The sequence below is a fragment of the Pempheris klunzingeri genome, chromosome 20, assembly GCF_042242105.1.
Source record: "Pempheris klunzingeri isolate RE-2024b chromosome 20, fPemKlu1.hap1, whole genome shotgun sequence".
Taxonomy (NCBI): Eukaryota; Metazoa; Chordata; class Actinopteri; order Acropomatiformes; family Pempheridae; genus Pempheris; species Pempheris klunzingeri.
Genome location: NC_092031.1, coordinates 20,246,671 through 20,263,120, shown reverse-complemented (window position 1 = coordinate 20,263,120; position 16,450 = coordinate 20,246,671). Strand labels below are relative to the sequence as shown.

The 16,450-nt window shown below is 45.5% G+C and overlaps 5 protein-coding genes across 10 annotated transcripts; all 5 read right to left on the bottom strand.

The window, feature by feature from the left end:
* On the bottom strand, window positions 1-825 carry LOC139219487 (high choriolytic enzyme 1-like). Of its 2 annotated transcripts, XM_070851363.1 has the most exons (2): window positions 750-825; window positions 1-713 (listed from the first exon to the last, which is right to left on the bottom strand). In XM_070851363.1, the coding sequence occupies exons 1-2, from the start codon at window positions 823-825 to the stop codon at window positions 1-3; spliced, it is 789 nt and encodes a 262-aa protein (XP_070707464.1). The 2 variants fall into 2 exon arrangements, with proteins under 2 accessions (XP_070707464.1, XP_070707463.1); XM_070851362.1 differs by having other exon boundaries at window positions 1-825.
* A 2,527-nt stretch (window positions 826-3,352) lies between these two features.
* LOC139219504 (high choriolytic enzyme 1-like) lies at window positions 3,353-4,177 on the bottom strand. Of its 2 annotated transcripts, XM_070851385.1 has the most exons (2): window positions 4,102-4,177; window positions 3,353-4,065 (listed from the first exon to the last, which is right to left on the bottom strand). In XM_070851385.1, exons 1-2 carry the CDS (start codon window positions 4,175-4,177, stop codon window positions 3,353-3,355), a joined length of 789 nt encoding a protein of 262 aa, XP_070707486.1. The 2 variants fall into 2 exon arrangements, with proteins under 2 accessions (XP_070707486.1, XP_070707485.1); XM_070851384.1 differs by having other exon boundaries at window positions 3,353-4,177.
* Window positions 4,178-6,704: 2,527 nt separating this feature from the next.
* Window positions 6,705-7,529, bottom strand: LOC139219503 (high choriolytic enzyme 1-like). Of its 2 annotated transcripts, XM_070851383.1 has the most exons (2): window positions 7,454-7,529; window positions 6,705-7,417 (listed from the first exon to the last, which is right to left on the bottom strand). In XM_070851383.1, exons 1-2 carry the CDS (start codon window positions 7,527-7,529, stop codon window positions 6,705-6,707), a joined length of 789 nt encoding a protein of 262 aa, XP_070707484.1. The 2 variants fall into 2 exon arrangements, with proteins under 2 accessions (XP_070707484.1, XP_070707483.1); XM_070851382.1 differs by having other exon boundaries at window positions 6,705-7,529.
* Window positions 7,530-10,056: 2,527 nt separating this feature from the next.
* Window positions 10,057-10,881, bottom strand: LOC139219502 (high choriolytic enzyme 1-like). 2 transcript variants are annotated; one of them, XM_070851381.1, is made up of 2 exons: window positions 10,806-10,881; window positions 10,057-10,769 (listed from the first exon to the last, which is right to left on the bottom strand). In XM_070851381.1, the coding sequence occupies exons 1-2, from the start codon at window positions 10,879-10,881 to the stop codon at window positions 10,057-10,059; spliced, it is 789 nt and encodes a 262-aa protein (XP_070707482.1). The 2 variants fall into 2 exon arrangements, with proteins under 2 accessions (XP_070707482.1, XP_070707480.1); XM_070851379.1 differs by having other exon boundaries at window positions 10,057-10,881.
* A 4,425-nt stretch (window positions 10,882-15,306) lies between these two features.
* Window positions 15,307-16,131, bottom strand: LOC139219481 (high choriolytic enzyme 1-like). Of its 2 annotated transcripts, XM_070851350.1 has the most exons (2): window positions 16,056-16,131; window positions 15,307-16,019 (listed from the first exon to the last, which is right to left on the bottom strand). In XM_070851350.1, exons 1-2 carry the CDS (start codon window positions 16,129-16,131, stop codon window positions 15,307-15,309), a joined length of 789 nt encoding a protein of 262 aa, XP_070707451.1. The 2 variants fall into 2 exon arrangements, with proteins under 2 accessions (XP_070707451.1, XP_070707450.1); XM_070851349.1 differs by having other exon boundaries at window positions 15,307-16,131.
* Window positions 16,132-16,450: the final 319 nt, after the last annotated feature.

Here is a 16,450-nt window from a genome sequence, read left to right as displayed (position 1 = left end):
TTAGCAGCCGTAGAGCCTGTTAATCCTCATGATGTCCCAGCGGGACATGCCTTTTCTCTGGCCAATCTGGACGTTGGCGTTGGGGATGGGGGTGATGGAATCCCTGCCGTACTGGATGGAGAAAGCTGTTCTTCCATAGTGCATGATGGAGGAGTAGTCGTAGGGAGTGTTCAGGTTGTTGGTATCCTGCCTGTAGAAGTTGTAGGCCATCCGCGGGTTGATGTTCTGCCAGTTGATTCGGACGTAGCGGTCACGGTCGCTCCTGGTCTGCTCATGCTGGAATCCCAGAGCGTGGTTGATTTCGTGCTGGACGATGCCATAGTGAAGGCAGCCCTGTCTGTTGAGAGAGAGGACCTGTCTGCCTCCCGTTCTGCCCAGAGCAGAGAAACATCCGGCTCTGTTCTCGATGCTGATGTAGTCGTACTGGTTCTGACGAGGGACGAAGCGAAGGCAGGTTCTGCTGTGGAAGGCCTTCATGGCGGAGTTGATCTTCTGCCTTTCCCAGCCGGTGAACTGTCTGCTAATGGTGAAGGGGATCGTCACCAAGCCGTTGGAGGCTTTCCTCCACAGGCACCTCTTGGCCCAGCACTTCATGGCATTTCTGGTTCTGGGAAGCAATAAGTCTCCTTCCAGCAGGATCTCATTGGTGCCGTTGTTGGTGGCCAGAATCCTGGTGCTGATGTCGACAGTGTCATCTTCCTCCCCTTCATCCCCTTCGTCCGCTTCGTCCCATTCGGCCTCTGCTCCACTTTCTTCCTCCATGACAGGAGAGGCCTTAGAGAGGCCGAGCAGGAGCAGCAGCAGCAGGCTGACAGAGGGAGTCATCTTCAGGGTGAGTCTGATGGCTACGGAGCTTCTATGGGGAGCTACAGTGGAGAGACTCCTTGAGGCTTGACCCACGACACATCAGTCCAGGCTCTTTATACTCTCCTCTTTAGGTGTGTCTGCCAGAGGATTAGGGCTTGGGGTCCACCGTGCTACATCTAAACAAACCTGTGAAGGGAGGACTCCATCGACAAACCTTCTATGTCAACGTGGTTTGTTGTCTCTGGACATTAGATGGACAGACATGGCTGGTTTGTGGGATGGGATGTGTCTTTTTTAAACTTTTGTTGGTGTAACAAAACATAACAGAGGAGTCTTGTATGTAAGCAATGAAAATACATTGGTTAATGTGTTGGTATGAATGTGTGGTGTAAGAGTTGGTGGACACTGCGGGTAGGCTTTGTGTGTGAGTTTGTATGTGTTTGTATATGTGTATTTCTGCATGTGTAGTTGTTACAGCAAGAAATCAAAAGACACATAGAGGACAAGAAAATGAAGATAACGTTTTCAAGGAACTTTAATGGAAGTGGACCTGTGAGAGGGGTTGAGCAGTTGAGTATTGAAGTGGATTGATGAAGGAGACTGACTGAGTGATTTGGGGTTGGATTTGGCAGAGGTGGTCACCAGATAGCCAGTCCAGTCCCACAGTATCCGGGACATGGAGCAAAAAGTCCTGGGGTTTTTTTCCTTCACTTTTTTTGTGTGTGTCTTTTTTTCCTTTTTAGTTGATGTGCACACGGGTGTTTGGGCTGGTGGCTACACCGAGACTTTAAAGAGAGGGCTTTCCTGTTGGGACAGAATAACTTACACAGCCTCTGGACCCTCAAGGAAGGAACGTGCTCAGTGCAGGTCGTAATAACTTCATTATAGATAATACACTGAGATTTGTTTTCAGCGTTCATTTATCCACCCCTTTGGTCCCAGTGACATTCTCTCATGTCCCCCAAACACATCTTCGTAAAGCACTTGAGACCTCCTGGGGGGTCATGTGTAACTAGACAACTTATAGTTTCTTCAAACAGTAAGATGCCACATGATCAAGGCTACGTAAAACCAAGATTGAGCTATTTAGATGAAAATATAGAATTATGACTGTCCAGCTTTGTGTAGCTGGAAGTCCATTTTGTAGAACGGCAGTCAATGAAAAACCCCATGCACTCGGATGGTTTAGCTGATGGTGGTTTTCAACGTCAGAGTGCCTTGAATTTCTCATCGCCTTCCATTCTACAACATGGACTTCCATCAACGTTAGCTGGACAGTCGTAGTTCTTTACTTTCATCGTATTATCGGCCTTATCCTTGAAGAGCACCTGATTTTTCACACCAACATCTCTACCACCATTTTCCTTGACCCGGTGCAGCACTACTCTTTTTTTCTTGAATTGTTGAGTTTTATTTTGTAAAGTGACATCCAATGTGAAAAGGACAGAAGGGTAGAGACCATAAAGCCCTGCCCCCCCACAGAAAGAAAGATTAACCCTTCACAAAGCCCCAACCCACTTAGTTACTGTTGCTACACCCATGCAGCTTTCCAGCCTTGAACTGCACGTATGCATTTTATACTCTGTTTCATCCAGAATGCCTTTTATGAACCAGTAACAGTGGTTACGTTTTCTGTAATAATTTTCAGATGTTTCAGTTTTACACGAGAATAGGCTTTGAAAATGTAGAAAATTATTTTAATCCTAGCAAAGTCATCTCAAAAAACTTGCTTCAATTGAGTACACAGCAGGACAGACCTGCTGACATTACCTTAAACTGTGGTGTGGCGGTTAGTGGTGTCCAGGACTGGTGTTGCACCAGCTCTAGTGAATGTGTCGGTCCTAAGAGGGCTTTTTCTAACATGACCTGTGACCCTGCAAAATAATATAGTAGCTAATGATGTCGTACCTTTCTGACTTGGAGGTGTCACCTGGTAACTCTTGTAAGAAACTAGTCAGCCAGACACACTAATGTTAGTTTAGCAGAAAACACAGGGTTTCACCCATTTTTAACCCCTTTGCTCCAGTGTTTTTGGTTTTGGAAAGGCCTCAGGTGGACATTACACAGCTGCAGGGAGGTGAGAGTGAAAATAATTTACTAGTAAAGACAGAATAAACATGGGCGCAATAAAGTAGAGCTACTTTATGGAGGGAAAGGAAGAAACAAGGAAGGAAATAAGGCAGCATCAAAAGAGAATTAAGGAGAATGAAGACTGATAAATCTTCCCAGTAGTTGATCTTACTCAACAGTCTGTGTTGAAAAATACTCAACTGCCAAACTCTGCTGTTAACCAACTTTATTTTTTGTTTCTATTTGAATTAGCCTTGTTACAAACATTTTAGACATTTACTCTGACTTCAACCCGTCCAAACATACTGAAAAATACAGTGAGAGAAACAGAAATCTATGGCTTGGGTTGCATAGGTTTTATTAGCTTTTGACATTCAAATCACTGGAAAGATCATGTGAATTTGTTACATTTGCAATTGAACTTGTTTGTTTTGCTAAACCGTTTATTCTCAATCAGGCCTCAGAACCATTGTTGTTAGCAGCCGTAGAGCCTGTTAATCCTCGTGATGTCCCAGCGGGACATGCCTTTTCTCTGGCCAATCTGGACGTTGGCGTTGGGGATGGGGGTGATGGAATCCCTGCCGTACTGGATGGAGAAAGCCGTTCTTCCATAGTGCATGATGGAGGAGTAGTCGTAGGGAGTGTTCAGGTTGTTGGTATCCTGCCTGTAGAAGTTGTAGGCCATCCGCGGGTTGATGTTCTGCCAGTTGATTCGGACGTAGCGGTCACGGTCGCTCCTGGTCTGCTCATGCTGGAATCCCAGAGCGTGGTTGATTTCGTGCTGGACGATGCCATAGTGAAGGCAGCCCTGTCTGTTGAGAGAGAGGACCTGTCTGCCTCCCGTTCTGCCCAGAGCAGAGAAACATCCGGCTCTGTTCTCGATGCTGATGTAGTCGTACTGGTTCTGACGAGGGACGAAGCGAAGGCAGGTTCTGCTGTGGAAGGCCTTCATGGCGGAGTTGATCTTCTGCCTTTCCCAGCCGGTGAACTGTCTGCTAATGGTGAAGGGGATCGTCACCAAGCCGTTGGAGGCTTTCCTCCACAGGCACCTCTTGGCCCAGCACTTCATGGCATTTCTGGTTCTGGGAAGCAATAAGTCTCCTTCCAGCAGGATCTCATTGGTGCCGTTGTTGGTGGCCAGAATCCTGGTGCTGATGTCGACAGTGTCATCTTCCTCCCCTTCATCCCCTTCGTCCGCTTCGTCCCATTCGGCCTCTGCTCCACTTTCTTCCTCCATGACAGGAGAGGCCTTAGAGAGGCCGAGCAGGAGCAGCAGCAGCAGGCTGACAGAGGGAGTCATCTTCAGGGTGAGTCTGATGGCTACGGAGCTTCTATGGGGAGCTACAGTGGAGAGACTCCTTGAGGCTTGACCCACGACACATCAGTCCAGGCTCTTTATACTCTCCTCTTTAGGTGTGTCTGCCAGAGGATTAGGGCTTGGGGTCCACCGTGCTACATCTAAACAAACCTGTGAAGGGAGGACTCCATCGACAAACCTTCTATGTCAACGTGGTTTGTTGTCTCTGGACATTAGATGGACAGACATGGCTGGTTTGTGGGATGGGATGTGTCTTTTTTAAACTTTTGTTGGTGTAACAAAACATAACAGAGGAGTCTTGTATGTAAGCAATGAAAATACATTGGTTAATGTGTTGGTATGAATGTGTGGTGTAAGAGTTGGTGGACACTGCGGGTAGGCTTTGTGTGTGAGTTTGTATGTGTTTGTATATGTGTATTTCTGCATGTGTAGTTGTTACAGCAAGAAATCAAAAGACACATAGAGGACAAGAAAATGAAGATAACGTTTTCAAGGAACTTTAATGGAAGTGGACCTGTGAGAGGGGTTGAGCAGTTGAGTATTGAAGTGGATTGATGAAGGAGACTGACTGAGTGATTTGGGGTTGGATTTGGCAGAGGTGGTCACCAGATAGCCAGTCCAGTCCCACAGTATCCGGGACATGGAGCAAAAAGTCCTGGGGTTTTTTTCCTTCACTTTTTTTGTGTGTGTCTTTTTTTCCTTTTTAGTTGATGTGCACACGGGTGTTTGGGCTGGTGGCTACAACGAGACTTTAAAGAGAGGGCTTTCCTATTGGGACAGAATAACTTACACAGCCTCTGGACCCTCAAGGAAGGAACGTGCTCAGTGCAGGTCGTAATAACTTCATTATAGATAATACACTGAGATTTGTTTTCAGCGTTCATTTATCCACCCCTTTGGTCCCAGTGACATTCTCTCATGTCCCCCAAACACATCTTCGTAAAGCACTTGAGACCTCCTGGGGGGTCATGTGTAACTAGACAACTTATAGTTTCTTCAAACAGTAAGATGCCACATGATCAAGGCTACGTAAAACCAAGATTGAGCTATTTAGATGAAAATATAGAATTATGACTGTCCAGCTTTGTGTAGCTGGAAGTCCATTTTGTAGAACGGCAGTCAATGAAAAACCCCATGCACTCGGATGGTTTAGCTGATGGTGGTTTTCAACGTCAGAGTGCCTTGAATTTCTCATCGCCTTCCATTCTACAACATGGACTTCCATCAACGTTAGCTGGACAGTCGTAGTTCTTTACTTTCATCGTATTATCGGCCTTATCCTTGAAGAGCACCTGATTTTTCACACCAACATCTCTACCACCATTTTCCTTGACCCGGTGCAGCACTACTCTTTTTTTCTTGAATTGTTGAGTTTTATTTTGTAAAGTGACATCCAATGTGAAAAGGACAGAAGGGTAGAGACCATAAAGCCCTGCCCCCCCACAGAAAGAAAGATTAACCCTTCACAAAGCCCCAACCCACTTAGTTACTGTTGCTACACCCATGCAGCTTTCCAGCCTTGAACTGCACGTATGCATTTTATACTCTGTTTCATCCAGAATGCCTTTTATGAACCAGTAACAGTGGTTACGTTTTCTGTAATAATTTTCAGATGTTTCAGTTTTACACGAGAATAGGCTTTGAAAATGTAGAAAATTATTTTAATCCTAGCAAAGTCATCTCAAAAAACTTGCTTCAATTGAGTACACAGCAGGACAGACCTGCTGACATTACCTTAAACTGTGGTGTGGCGGTTAGTGGTGTCCAGGACTGGTGTTGCACCAGCTCTCGTGAATGTGTCGGTCCTAAGAGGGCTTTTTCTAACATGACCTGTGACCCTGCAAAATAATATAGTAGCTAATGATGTCGTACCTTTCTGACTTGGAGGTGTCACCTGGTAACTCTTGTAAGAAACTAGTCAGCCAGACACACTAATGTTAGTTTAGCAGAAAACACAGGGTTTCACCCATTTTTCACCCCTTTGCTCCAGTGTTTTTGGTTTTGGAAAGGCCTCAGGTGGACATTACACAGCTGCAGGGAGGTGAGAGTGAAAATAATTTACTAGTAAAGACAGAATAAACATGGGCGCAATAAAGTAGAGCTACTTTATGGAGGGAAAGGAAGAAACAAGGAAGGAAATAAGGCAGCATCAAAAGAGAATTAAGGAGAATGAAGACTGATAAATCTTCCCAGTAGTTGATCTTACTCAACAGTCTGTGTTGAAAAATACTCAACTGCCAAACTCTGCTGTTAACCAACTTTATTTTTTGTTTCTATTTGAATTAGCCTTGTTACAAACATTTTAGACATTTACTCTGACTTCAACCCGTCCAAACATACTGAAAAATACAGTGAGAGAAACAGAAATCTATGGCTTGGGTTGCATAGGTTTTATTAGCTTTTGACATTCAAATCACTGGAAAGATCATGTGAATTTGTTACATTTGCAATTGAACTTGTTTGTTTTGCTAAACCGTTTATTCTCAATCAGGCCTCAGAACCATTGTTGTTAGCAGCCGTAGAGCCTGTTAATCCTCGTGATGTCCCAGCGGGACATGCCTTTTCTCTGGCCAATCTGGACGTTGGCGTTGGGGATGGGGGTGATGGAATCCCTGCCGTACTGGATGGAGAAAGCTGTTCTTCCATAGTGCATGATGGAGGAGTAGTCGTAGGGAGTGTTCAGGTTGTTGGTATCCTGCCTGTAGAAGTTGTAGGCCATCCGCGGGTTGATGTTCTGCCAGTTGATTCGGACGTAGCGGTCACGGTCGCTCCTGGTCTGCTCATGCTGGAATCCCAGAGCGTGGTTGATTTCGTGCTGGACGATGCCATAGTGAAGGCAGCCCTGTCTGTTGAGAGAGAGGACCTGTCTGCCTCCCGTTCTGCCCAGAGCAGAGAAACATCCGGCTCTGTTCTCGATGCTGATGTAGTCGTACTGGTTCTGACGAGGGACGAAGCGAAGGCAGGTTCTGCTGTGGAAGGCCTTCATGGCGGAGTTGATCTTCTGCCTTTCCCAGCCGGTGAACTGTCTGCTAATGGTGAAGGGGATCGTCACCAAGCCGTTGGAGGCTTTCCTCCACAGGCACCTCTTGGCCCAGCACTTCATGGCATTTCTGGTTCTGGGAAGCAATAAGTCTCCTTCCAGCAGGATCTCATTGGTGCCGTTGTTGGTGGCCAGAATCCTGGTGCTGATGTCGACAGTGTCATCTTCCTCCCCTTCATCCCCTTCGTCCGCTTCGTCCCATTCGGCCTCTGCTCCACTTTCTTCCTCCATGACAGGAGAGGCCTTAGAGAGGCCGAGCAGGAGCAGCAGCAGCAGGCTGACAGAGGGAGTCATCTTCAGGGTGAGTCTGATGGCTACGGAGCTTCTATGGGGAGCTACAGTGGAGAGACTCCTTGAGGCTTGACCCACGACACATCAGTCCAGGCTCTTTATACTCTCCTCTTTAGGTGTGTCTGCCAGAGGATTAGGGCTTGGGGTCCACCGTGCTACATCTAAACAAACCTGTGAAGGGAGGACTCCATCGACAAACCTTCTATGTCAACGTGGTTTGTTGTCTCTGGACATTAGATGGACAGACATGGCTGGTTTGTGGGATGGGATGTGTCTTTTTTAAACTTTTGTTGGTGTAACAAAACATAACAGAGGAGTCTTGTATGTAAGCAATGAAAATACATTGGTTAATGTGTTGGTATGAATGTGTGGTGTAAGAGTTGGTGGACACTGCGGGTAGGCTTTGTGTGTGAGTTTGTATGTGTTTGTATATGTGTATTTCTGCATGTGTAGTTGTTACAGCAAGAAATCAAAAGACACATAGAGGACAAGAAAATGAAGATAACGTTTTCAAGGAACTTTAATGGAAGTGGACCTGTGAGAGGGGTTGAGCAGTTGAGTATTGAAGTGGATTGATGAAGGAGACTGACTGAGTGATTTGGGGTTGGATTTGGCAGAGGTGGTCACCAGATAGCCAGTCCAGTCCCACAGTATCCGGGACATGGAGCAAAAAGTCCTGGGGTTTTTTTCCTTCACTTTTTTTGTGTGTGTCTTTTTTTCCTTTTTAGTTGATGTGCACACGGGTGTTTGGGCTGGTGGCTACAACGAGACTTTAAAGAGAGGGCTTTCCTATTGGGACAGAATAACTTACACAGCCTCTGGACCCTCAAGGAAGGAACGTGCTCAGTGCAGGTCGTAATAACTTCATTATAGATAATACACTGAGATTTGTTTTCAGCGTTCATTTATCCACCCCTTTGGTCCCAGTGACATTCTCTCATGTCCCCCAAACACATCTTCGTAAAGCACTTGAGACCTCCTGGGGGGTCATGTGTAACTAGACAACTTATAGTTTCTTCAAACAGTAAGATGCCACATGATCAAGGCTACGTAAAACCAAGATTGAGCTATTTAGATGAAAATATAGAATTATGACTGTCCAGCTTTGTGTAGCTGGAAGTCCATTTTGTAGAACGGCAGTCAATGAAAAACCCCATGCACTCGGATGGTTTAGCTGATGGTGGTTTTCAACGTCAGAGTGCCTTGAATTTCTCATCGCCTTCCATTCTACAACATGGACTTCCATCAACGTTAGCTGGACAGTCGTAGTTCTTTACTTTCATCGTATTATCGGCCTTATCCTTGAAGAGCACCTGATTTTTCACACCAACATCTCTACCACCATTTTCCTTGACCCGGTGCAGCACTACTCTTTTTTTCTTGAATTGTTGAGTTTTATTTTGTAAAGTGACATCCAATGTGAAAAGGACAGAAGGGTAGAGACCATAAAGCCCTGCCCCCCCACAGAAAGAAAGATTAACCCTTCACAAAGCCCCAACCCACTTAGTTACTGTTGCTACACCCATGCAGCTTTCCAGCCTTGAACTGCACGTATGCATTTTATACTCTGTTTCATCCAGAATGCCTTTTATGAACCAGTAACAGTGGTTACGTTTTCTGTAATAATTTTCAGATGTTTCAGTTTTACACGAGAATAGGCTTTGAAAATGTAGAAAATTATTTTAATCCTAGCAAAGTCATCTCAAAAAACTTGCTTCAATTGAGTACACAGCAGGACAGACCTGCTGACATTACCTTAAACTGTGGTGTGGCGGTTAGTGGTGTCCAGGACTGGTGTTGCACCAGCTCTCGTGAATGTGTCGGTCCTAAGAGGGCTTTTTCTAACATGACCTGTGACCCTGCAAAATAATATAGTAGCTAATGATGTCGTACCTTTCTGACTTGGAGGTGTCACCTGGTAACTCTTGTAAGAAACTAGTCAGCCAGACACACTAATGTTAGTTTAGCAGAAAACACAGGGTTTCACCCATTTTTCACCCCTTTGCTCCAGTGTTTTTGGTTTTGGAAAGGCCTCAGGTGGACATTACACAGCTGCAGGGAGGTGAGAGTGAAAATAATTTACTAGTAAAGACAGAATAAACATGGGCGCAATAAAGTAGAGCTACTTTATGGAGGGAAAGGAAGAAACAAGGAAGGAAATAAGGCAGCATCAAAAGAGAATTAAGGAGAATGAAGACTGATAAATCTTCCCAGTAGTTGATCTTACTCAACAGTCTGTGTTGAAAAATACTCAACTGCCAAACTCTGCTGTTAACCAACTTTATTTTTTGTTTCTATTTGAATTAGCCTTGTTACAAACATTTTAGACATTTACTCTGACTTCAACCCGTCCAAACATACTGAAAAATACAGTGAGAGAAACAGAAATCTATGGCTTGGGTTGCATAGGTTTTATTAGCTTTTGACATTCAAATCACTGGAAAGATCATGTGAATTTGTTACATTTGCAATTGAACTTGTTTGTTTTGCTAAACCGTTTATTCTCAATCAGGCCTCAGAACCATTGTTGTTAGCAGCCGTAGAGCCTGTTAATCCTCGTGATGTCCCAGCGGGACATGCCTTTTCTCTGGCCAATCTGGACGTTGGCGTTGGGGATGGGGGTGATGGAATCCCTGCCGTACTGGATGGAGAAAGCTGTTCTTCCATAGTGCATGATGGAGGAGTAGTCGTAGGGAGTGTTCAGGTTGTTGGTATCCTGCCTGTAGAAGTTGTAGGCCATCCGCGGGTTGATGTTCTGCCAGTTGATTCGGACGTAGCGGTCACGGTCGCTCCTGGTCTGCTCATGCTGGAATCCCAGAGCGTGGTTGATTTCGTGCTGGACGATGCCATAGTGAAGGCAGCCCTGTCTGTTGAGAGAGAGGACCTGTCTGCCTCCCGTTCTGCCCAGAGCAGAGAAACATCCGGCTCTGTTCTCGATGCTGATGTAGTCGTACTGGTTCTGACGAGGGACGAAGCGAAGGCAGGTTCTGCTGTGGAAGGCCTTCATGGCGGAGTTGATCTTCTGCCTTTCCCAGCCGGTGAACTGTCTGCTAATGGTGAAGGGGATCGTCACCAAGCCGTTGGAGGCTTTCCTCCACAGGCACCTCTTGGCCCAGCACTTCATGGCATTTCTGGTTCTGGGAAGCAATAAGTCTCCTTCCAGCAGGATCTCATTGGTGCCGTTGTTGGTGGCCAGAATCCTGGTGCTGATGTCGACAGTGTCATCTTCCTCCCCTTCATCCCCTTCGTCCGCTTCGTCCCATTCGGCCTCTGCTCCACTTTCTTCCTCCATGACAGGAGAGGCCTTAGAGAGGCCGAGCAGGAGCAGCAGCAGCAGGCTGACAGAGGGAGTCATCTTCAGGGTGAGTCTGATGGCTACGGAGCTTCTATGGGGAGCTACAGTGGAGAGACTCCTTGAGGCTTGACCCACGACACATCAGTCCAGGCTCTTTATACTCTCCTCTTTAGGTGTGTCTGCCAGAGGATTAGGGCTTGGGGTCCACCGTGCTACATCTAAACAAACCTGTGAAGGGAGGACTCCATCGACAAACCTTCTATGTCAACGTGGTTTGTTGTCTCTGGACATTAGATGGACAGACATGGCTGGTTTGTGGGATGGGATGTGTCTTTTTTAAACTTTTGTTGGTGTAACAAAACATAACAGAGGAGTCTTGTATGTAAGCAATGAAAATACATTGGTTAATGTGTTGGTATGAATGTGTGGTGTAAGAGTTGGTGGACACTGCGGGTAGGCTTTGTGTGTGAGTTTGTATGTGTTTGTATATGTGTATTTCTGCATGTGTAGTTGTTACAGCAAGAAATCAAAAGACACATAGAGGACAAGAAAATGAAGATAACGTTTTCAAGGAACTTTAATGGAAGTGGACCTGTGAGAGGGGTTGAGCAGTTGAGTATTGAAGTGGATTGATGAAGGAGACTGACTGAGTGATTTGGGGTTGGATTTGGCAGAGGTGGTCACCAGATAGCCAGTCCAGTCCCACAGTATCCGGGACATGGAGCAAAAAGTCCTGGGGTTTTTTTCCTTCACTTTTTTTGTGTGTGTCTTTTTTTCCTTTTTAGTTGATGTGCACACGGGTGTTTGGGCTGGTGGCTACAACGAGACTTTAAAGAGAGGGCTTTCCTGTTGGGACAGAATAACTTACACAGCCTCTGGACCCTCAAGGAAGGAACATGCTCAGTGCAGGTCGTAATAACTTCATTATAGATAATACACTGAGATTTGTTTTCAGCGTTCATTTATCCACCCCTTTGGTCCCAGTGACATTCTCTCATGTCCCCCAAACACATCTTCGTAAAGCACTTGAGACCTCCTGGGGGGTCATGTGTAACTAGACAACTTATAGTTTCTTCAAACAGTAAGATGCCACATGATCAAGGCTACGTAAAACCAAGATTGAGCTATTTAGATGAAAATATAGAATTATGACTGTCCAGCTTTGTGTAGCTGGAAGTCCATTTTGTAGAACGGCAGTCAATGAAAAACCCCATGCACTCGGATGGTTTAGCTGATGGTGGTTTTCAACGTCAGAGTGCCTTGAATTTCTCATCGCCTTCCATTCTACAACATGGACTTCCATCAACGTTAGCTGGACAGTCGTAGTTCTTTACTTTCATCGTATTATCGGCCTTATCCTTGAAGAGCACCTGATTTTTCACACCAACATCTCTACCATCATTTTCCTTGACCCGGTGCAGCACTACTCTTTTTTTCTTGAATTGTTGAGTTTTATTTTGTAAAGTGACATCCAATGTGAAAAGGACAGAAGGGTAGAGACCATAAAGCCCTGCCCCCCCACAGAAAGAAAGATTAACCCTTCACAAAGCCCCAACCCACTTAGTTACTGTTGCTACACCCATGCAGCTTTCCAGCCTTGAACTGCACGTATGCATTTTATACTCTGTTTCATCCAGAATGCCTTTTATGAACCAGTAACAGTGGTTACGTTTTCTGTAATAATTTTCAGATGTTTCAGTTTTACACGAGAATAGGCTTTGAAAATGTAGAAAATTATTTTAATCCTAGCAAAGTCATCTCAAAAAACTTGCTTCAATTGAGTACACAGCAGGACAGACCTGCTGACATTACCTTAAACTGTGGTGTGGCGGTTAGTGGTGTCCAGGACTGGTGTTGCAGCAGCTCTAGTGAATGTGTCGGTCCTAAGAGGGCTTTTTCTAACATGACCTGTGACCCTGCAAAATAATATAGTAGCTAATGATGTCGTACCTTTCTGACTTGGAGGTGTCACCTGGTAACTCTTGTAAGAAAATAGTCAGCCAGACACACTAATGTTAGTTTAGCAGAAAACACAGGGTTTCACCCATTTTTAACCCCTTTGCTCCAGTGTTTTTGGTTTTGGAAAGGCCTCAGGTGGACATTACACAGCTGCAGGGAGGTGAGAGTGAAAATAATTTACTAGTAAAGACAGAATAAACATGGGCGCAATAAAGTAGAGCTACTTTATGGAGGGAAAGGAAGAAACAAGGAAGGAAATAAGGCAGCATCAAAAGAGAACTAGAGAAAGCAATTTCTGAAGAAATTGCGGTGTGATTGCTTTCTGCTGAATGGCTAACGCCACGCTGAAAAGCTTCCTTTTGAATTAAAAAAGCATTGAATACCTGAATGAATGAATAAACTATTAATTTGCTTACGCCACACTGAATAACTGCATGTTGAATTAAAAATCATTGAATACCTGAATGAATGAATAAACTACTAATCTCAATAGGTGAAACGGTGAAGCTGAATGGCTTACGCCACAATGAATAGCTGCCTTTTGAATTATAAAAACATTGAATACCTGAATGAATGAAGAACTACTAATCTGAATAGGTGCAAAGTTGAAAGATGCACAGAATCCATGTAGGAATAGTTTGAGTGTTGAGAGACACTTGTAGTTGTTTGTATGTCTGTATGCATGTCTCTGTGTGTGAGTGAGTGACAGTTGACTGATCAGCTGATTTCTGTCTGTGTGTGTGTGTGTGTGTGTGTGTGTGTGTGTGTGTGTGTGACAGTTCACTGATCAGCCGATTTCCTCCAAACTGCACCAATTTACTATCTGAGGCATTTTATTTTGAAAATCTGGCTGGCTGTCATTGTGTGTGTGTGAGTGAGTGTGTGTGTGTGTGTGTGTGTGTGTGTGTGTCTCTGTGGGTCAAAGGTCACAAATCAGCTGATGTCCTCCAATTGAGCATCTTGCTGTGAGTCAACACTTGTAGTTGTTTGTTTGTCTGTCCGCATGTCTCTGTGTGTGAGTGAGTGACAGTTGACTGATCAGCTGATTTCTGTCTGTCTGTGTGTGTGTGTGTGTGTGTGTGTGTGTGTGTGTGTGAGTGACAGTTCACTGATCAGCTGATTTCTGTCTGTCTGTCTGTGTGTGTGTGTGTGTGTGTGTGTGTGTGTGTGCTGATTTCCTCCAGCTGTCCGGTTGCCGTGGTGACGTGCCAGCTGGTCCACACACAGCTATTTTCATTGAGATTTCAGCTGTGACATGCCGCTGAAAGTGCAGGTTTTGCATGGGCACCGTAAGTGTCAGAGCTTTGGCGTGTGGACCAGTGGACAGAGGAGGGTCTGCTGAACACACACGTGTAGTTTGAGGTCTCTAACTTGTGAGATGAGAGCTCTGGAGCAGGTTACAAAAGTGGTTGCGTCTGCCTCCCTCCTCAGCTTTGTGCATCAGTTAACATGGCAGTTTTTGCGGCAGTTGGTCACACTTCCCGTCGGTTGGAGGCTCGTAGCGCGGATTGCGTTCGTTTCTGTGTGCCCGAAGTCACATCGTTGCGACCGGGCCGAGCAGGCCTACGTTTTGATGTATGAATTGTGAGTCTGAGTGACACGCTGTGGGTGTGAGAGCGAGCTAAACACGATGTTTTCAGACGATTTTTCTGCTCCTCTCCACTCTAGCTATGCTGGCCCCCACTCTAGGCCTGAACATTCCACCACACACACACTAATGTTAAATCTGAAAAAGGGGTGGAAAACTTTTTTTTTTTGAAAGGTGAATGTGGTGAAAGGGTGAATGGGATGAAGTGGGTTGAATGATGTGCTGAATGAGGAGAAGATGTTGAATGTTTTGAAGTTTGAATGGAGTTTGTGGCTGAATGTATGAGGAAGCTGTGAAGGCTTGAAGTTGGTTGAAGTTGGTTGAAGAAATGGGAAGTTTTTAAATTTTTCCCATTAATTTCTATGGGGAAATTTCCGGGGAAAACGTTGAATATTTCGGAAGTTTTGAATGTCATGGACGTGAAAAGTCATAGCCCTCAATTCCCGAATAGGTTGAATGTTTTGCAGTTTGAATGGTTTTGAAATTTTGAATGCTGTGGAAGAAGAAGCACGGCGAAAAACGCGGCGGAAGAATAAGAATTATAAAGTCGAAGAACATATGTTGTGAATGCTTTCAGCATTCACACCAATTAAGGAGAATGAAGGCTGATAAATCTTCCCAGTAGTTGATCTTACTCAACATTCTGTGTTGAAAAATACTCAACTGCCAAACTCTGCTGTTAACCAACTTTATTTTTTGTTTCTATTTGAATTAGCCTTCTTACAAACATTTTAGACATTTACTCTGACTTCAACCCGTCCAAACATACTGAAAAATACAGTGAGAGAAACAGAAATCTATGGCATGGGTTGCATAGGTTTTATTAGCTTTTGACATTCAAATCACTGGAAAAATCATGTGAATTTGTTACATTTGCAATTGAACTTGTTTGTTTTGCTTAACCGTTTACGCTCAATCAGGCCTCAGAACCATTGTTGTTAGCAGCCGTAGAGCCTGTTGATTCTCGTGATGTCCCAGCGGGACATGCCTTTTCTTTGGCCAATCTGGACGTTGGCGTTGGGGATGGGGGTGATGGAATCCCTGCCGTACTGGATGGAGAAAGCTGTTCTTCCATAGTGCATGATGGAGGAGTAGTCGTAGGGAGTGTTCAGGTTGTTGGTATCCTGCTTGTAGAAGTTGTAGGCCATCCGCGGGTTGATGTTCTGCCAGTTGATTCGGACGTAGCGGTCACGGTCGCTCCTGGTCTGCTCATGCTGGAATCCCAGAGCGTGGTTGATTTCGTGCTGGACGATGCCATAGTGAAGGCAGCCCTGTCTGTTGAGAGAGAGGACCTGTCTGCCTCCCGTTCTGCCCAGAGCAGAGAAACATCCGGCTCTGTTCTCGATGCTGATGTAGTCGTATTGGTTCTGACGAGGGACGAAGCGAAGGCAGGTTCTGCTGTGGAAGGCCTTCATGGCGGAGTCGATCTTCTGCCTTTCCCAGCCGGTGAACTGTCTGCTAATGGTGAAGGGGATCGTCACCAAGCCGTTGGAGGCTTTCTTCCACAGGCACCTCTTGGCCCAGCACTTCATGGCATTTCTGGTTCTGGGAAGCAATAAGTCTCCTTCCAGCAGGATCTCATTGGTGCCGTTGTTGGAGGCCAGAATCCTGGTGCTGATGTCGACAGTGTCATCTTCCTCCCCTTCATCCCCTTCGTCCCCTTCGTCCCATTCAACCTCTGCTCCACTTTCTTCCTCCATGACAGGAGAGGCCTTAGAGAGGCCGAGCAGGAGCAGCAGCAGCAGGCTGACAGAGGGAGTCATCTTCAGGGTGAGTCTGATGGCTACGGAGCTTCTATGGGGAGCTACAGTGGAGAGACTCCTTGAGGCTTGACCCACGACACATCAGTCCAGGCTCTTTATACTCTCCTCTTTAGGTGTGTCTGCCAGAGGATTAGGGCTTGGGGTCCACCGTGCTACATCTAAACAAACCTGTGAAGGGAGGACTCCATCAACAAACCTTCTATGTCAACGTGGTTTGTTGTCTCTGGACATTAGATGGACAGACATGGCTGGTTTGCGGGATGGGACGTGTCTTTTTTAAACTTTTGTTGGTGTAACAAAACATAACAGAGGAGTCTTG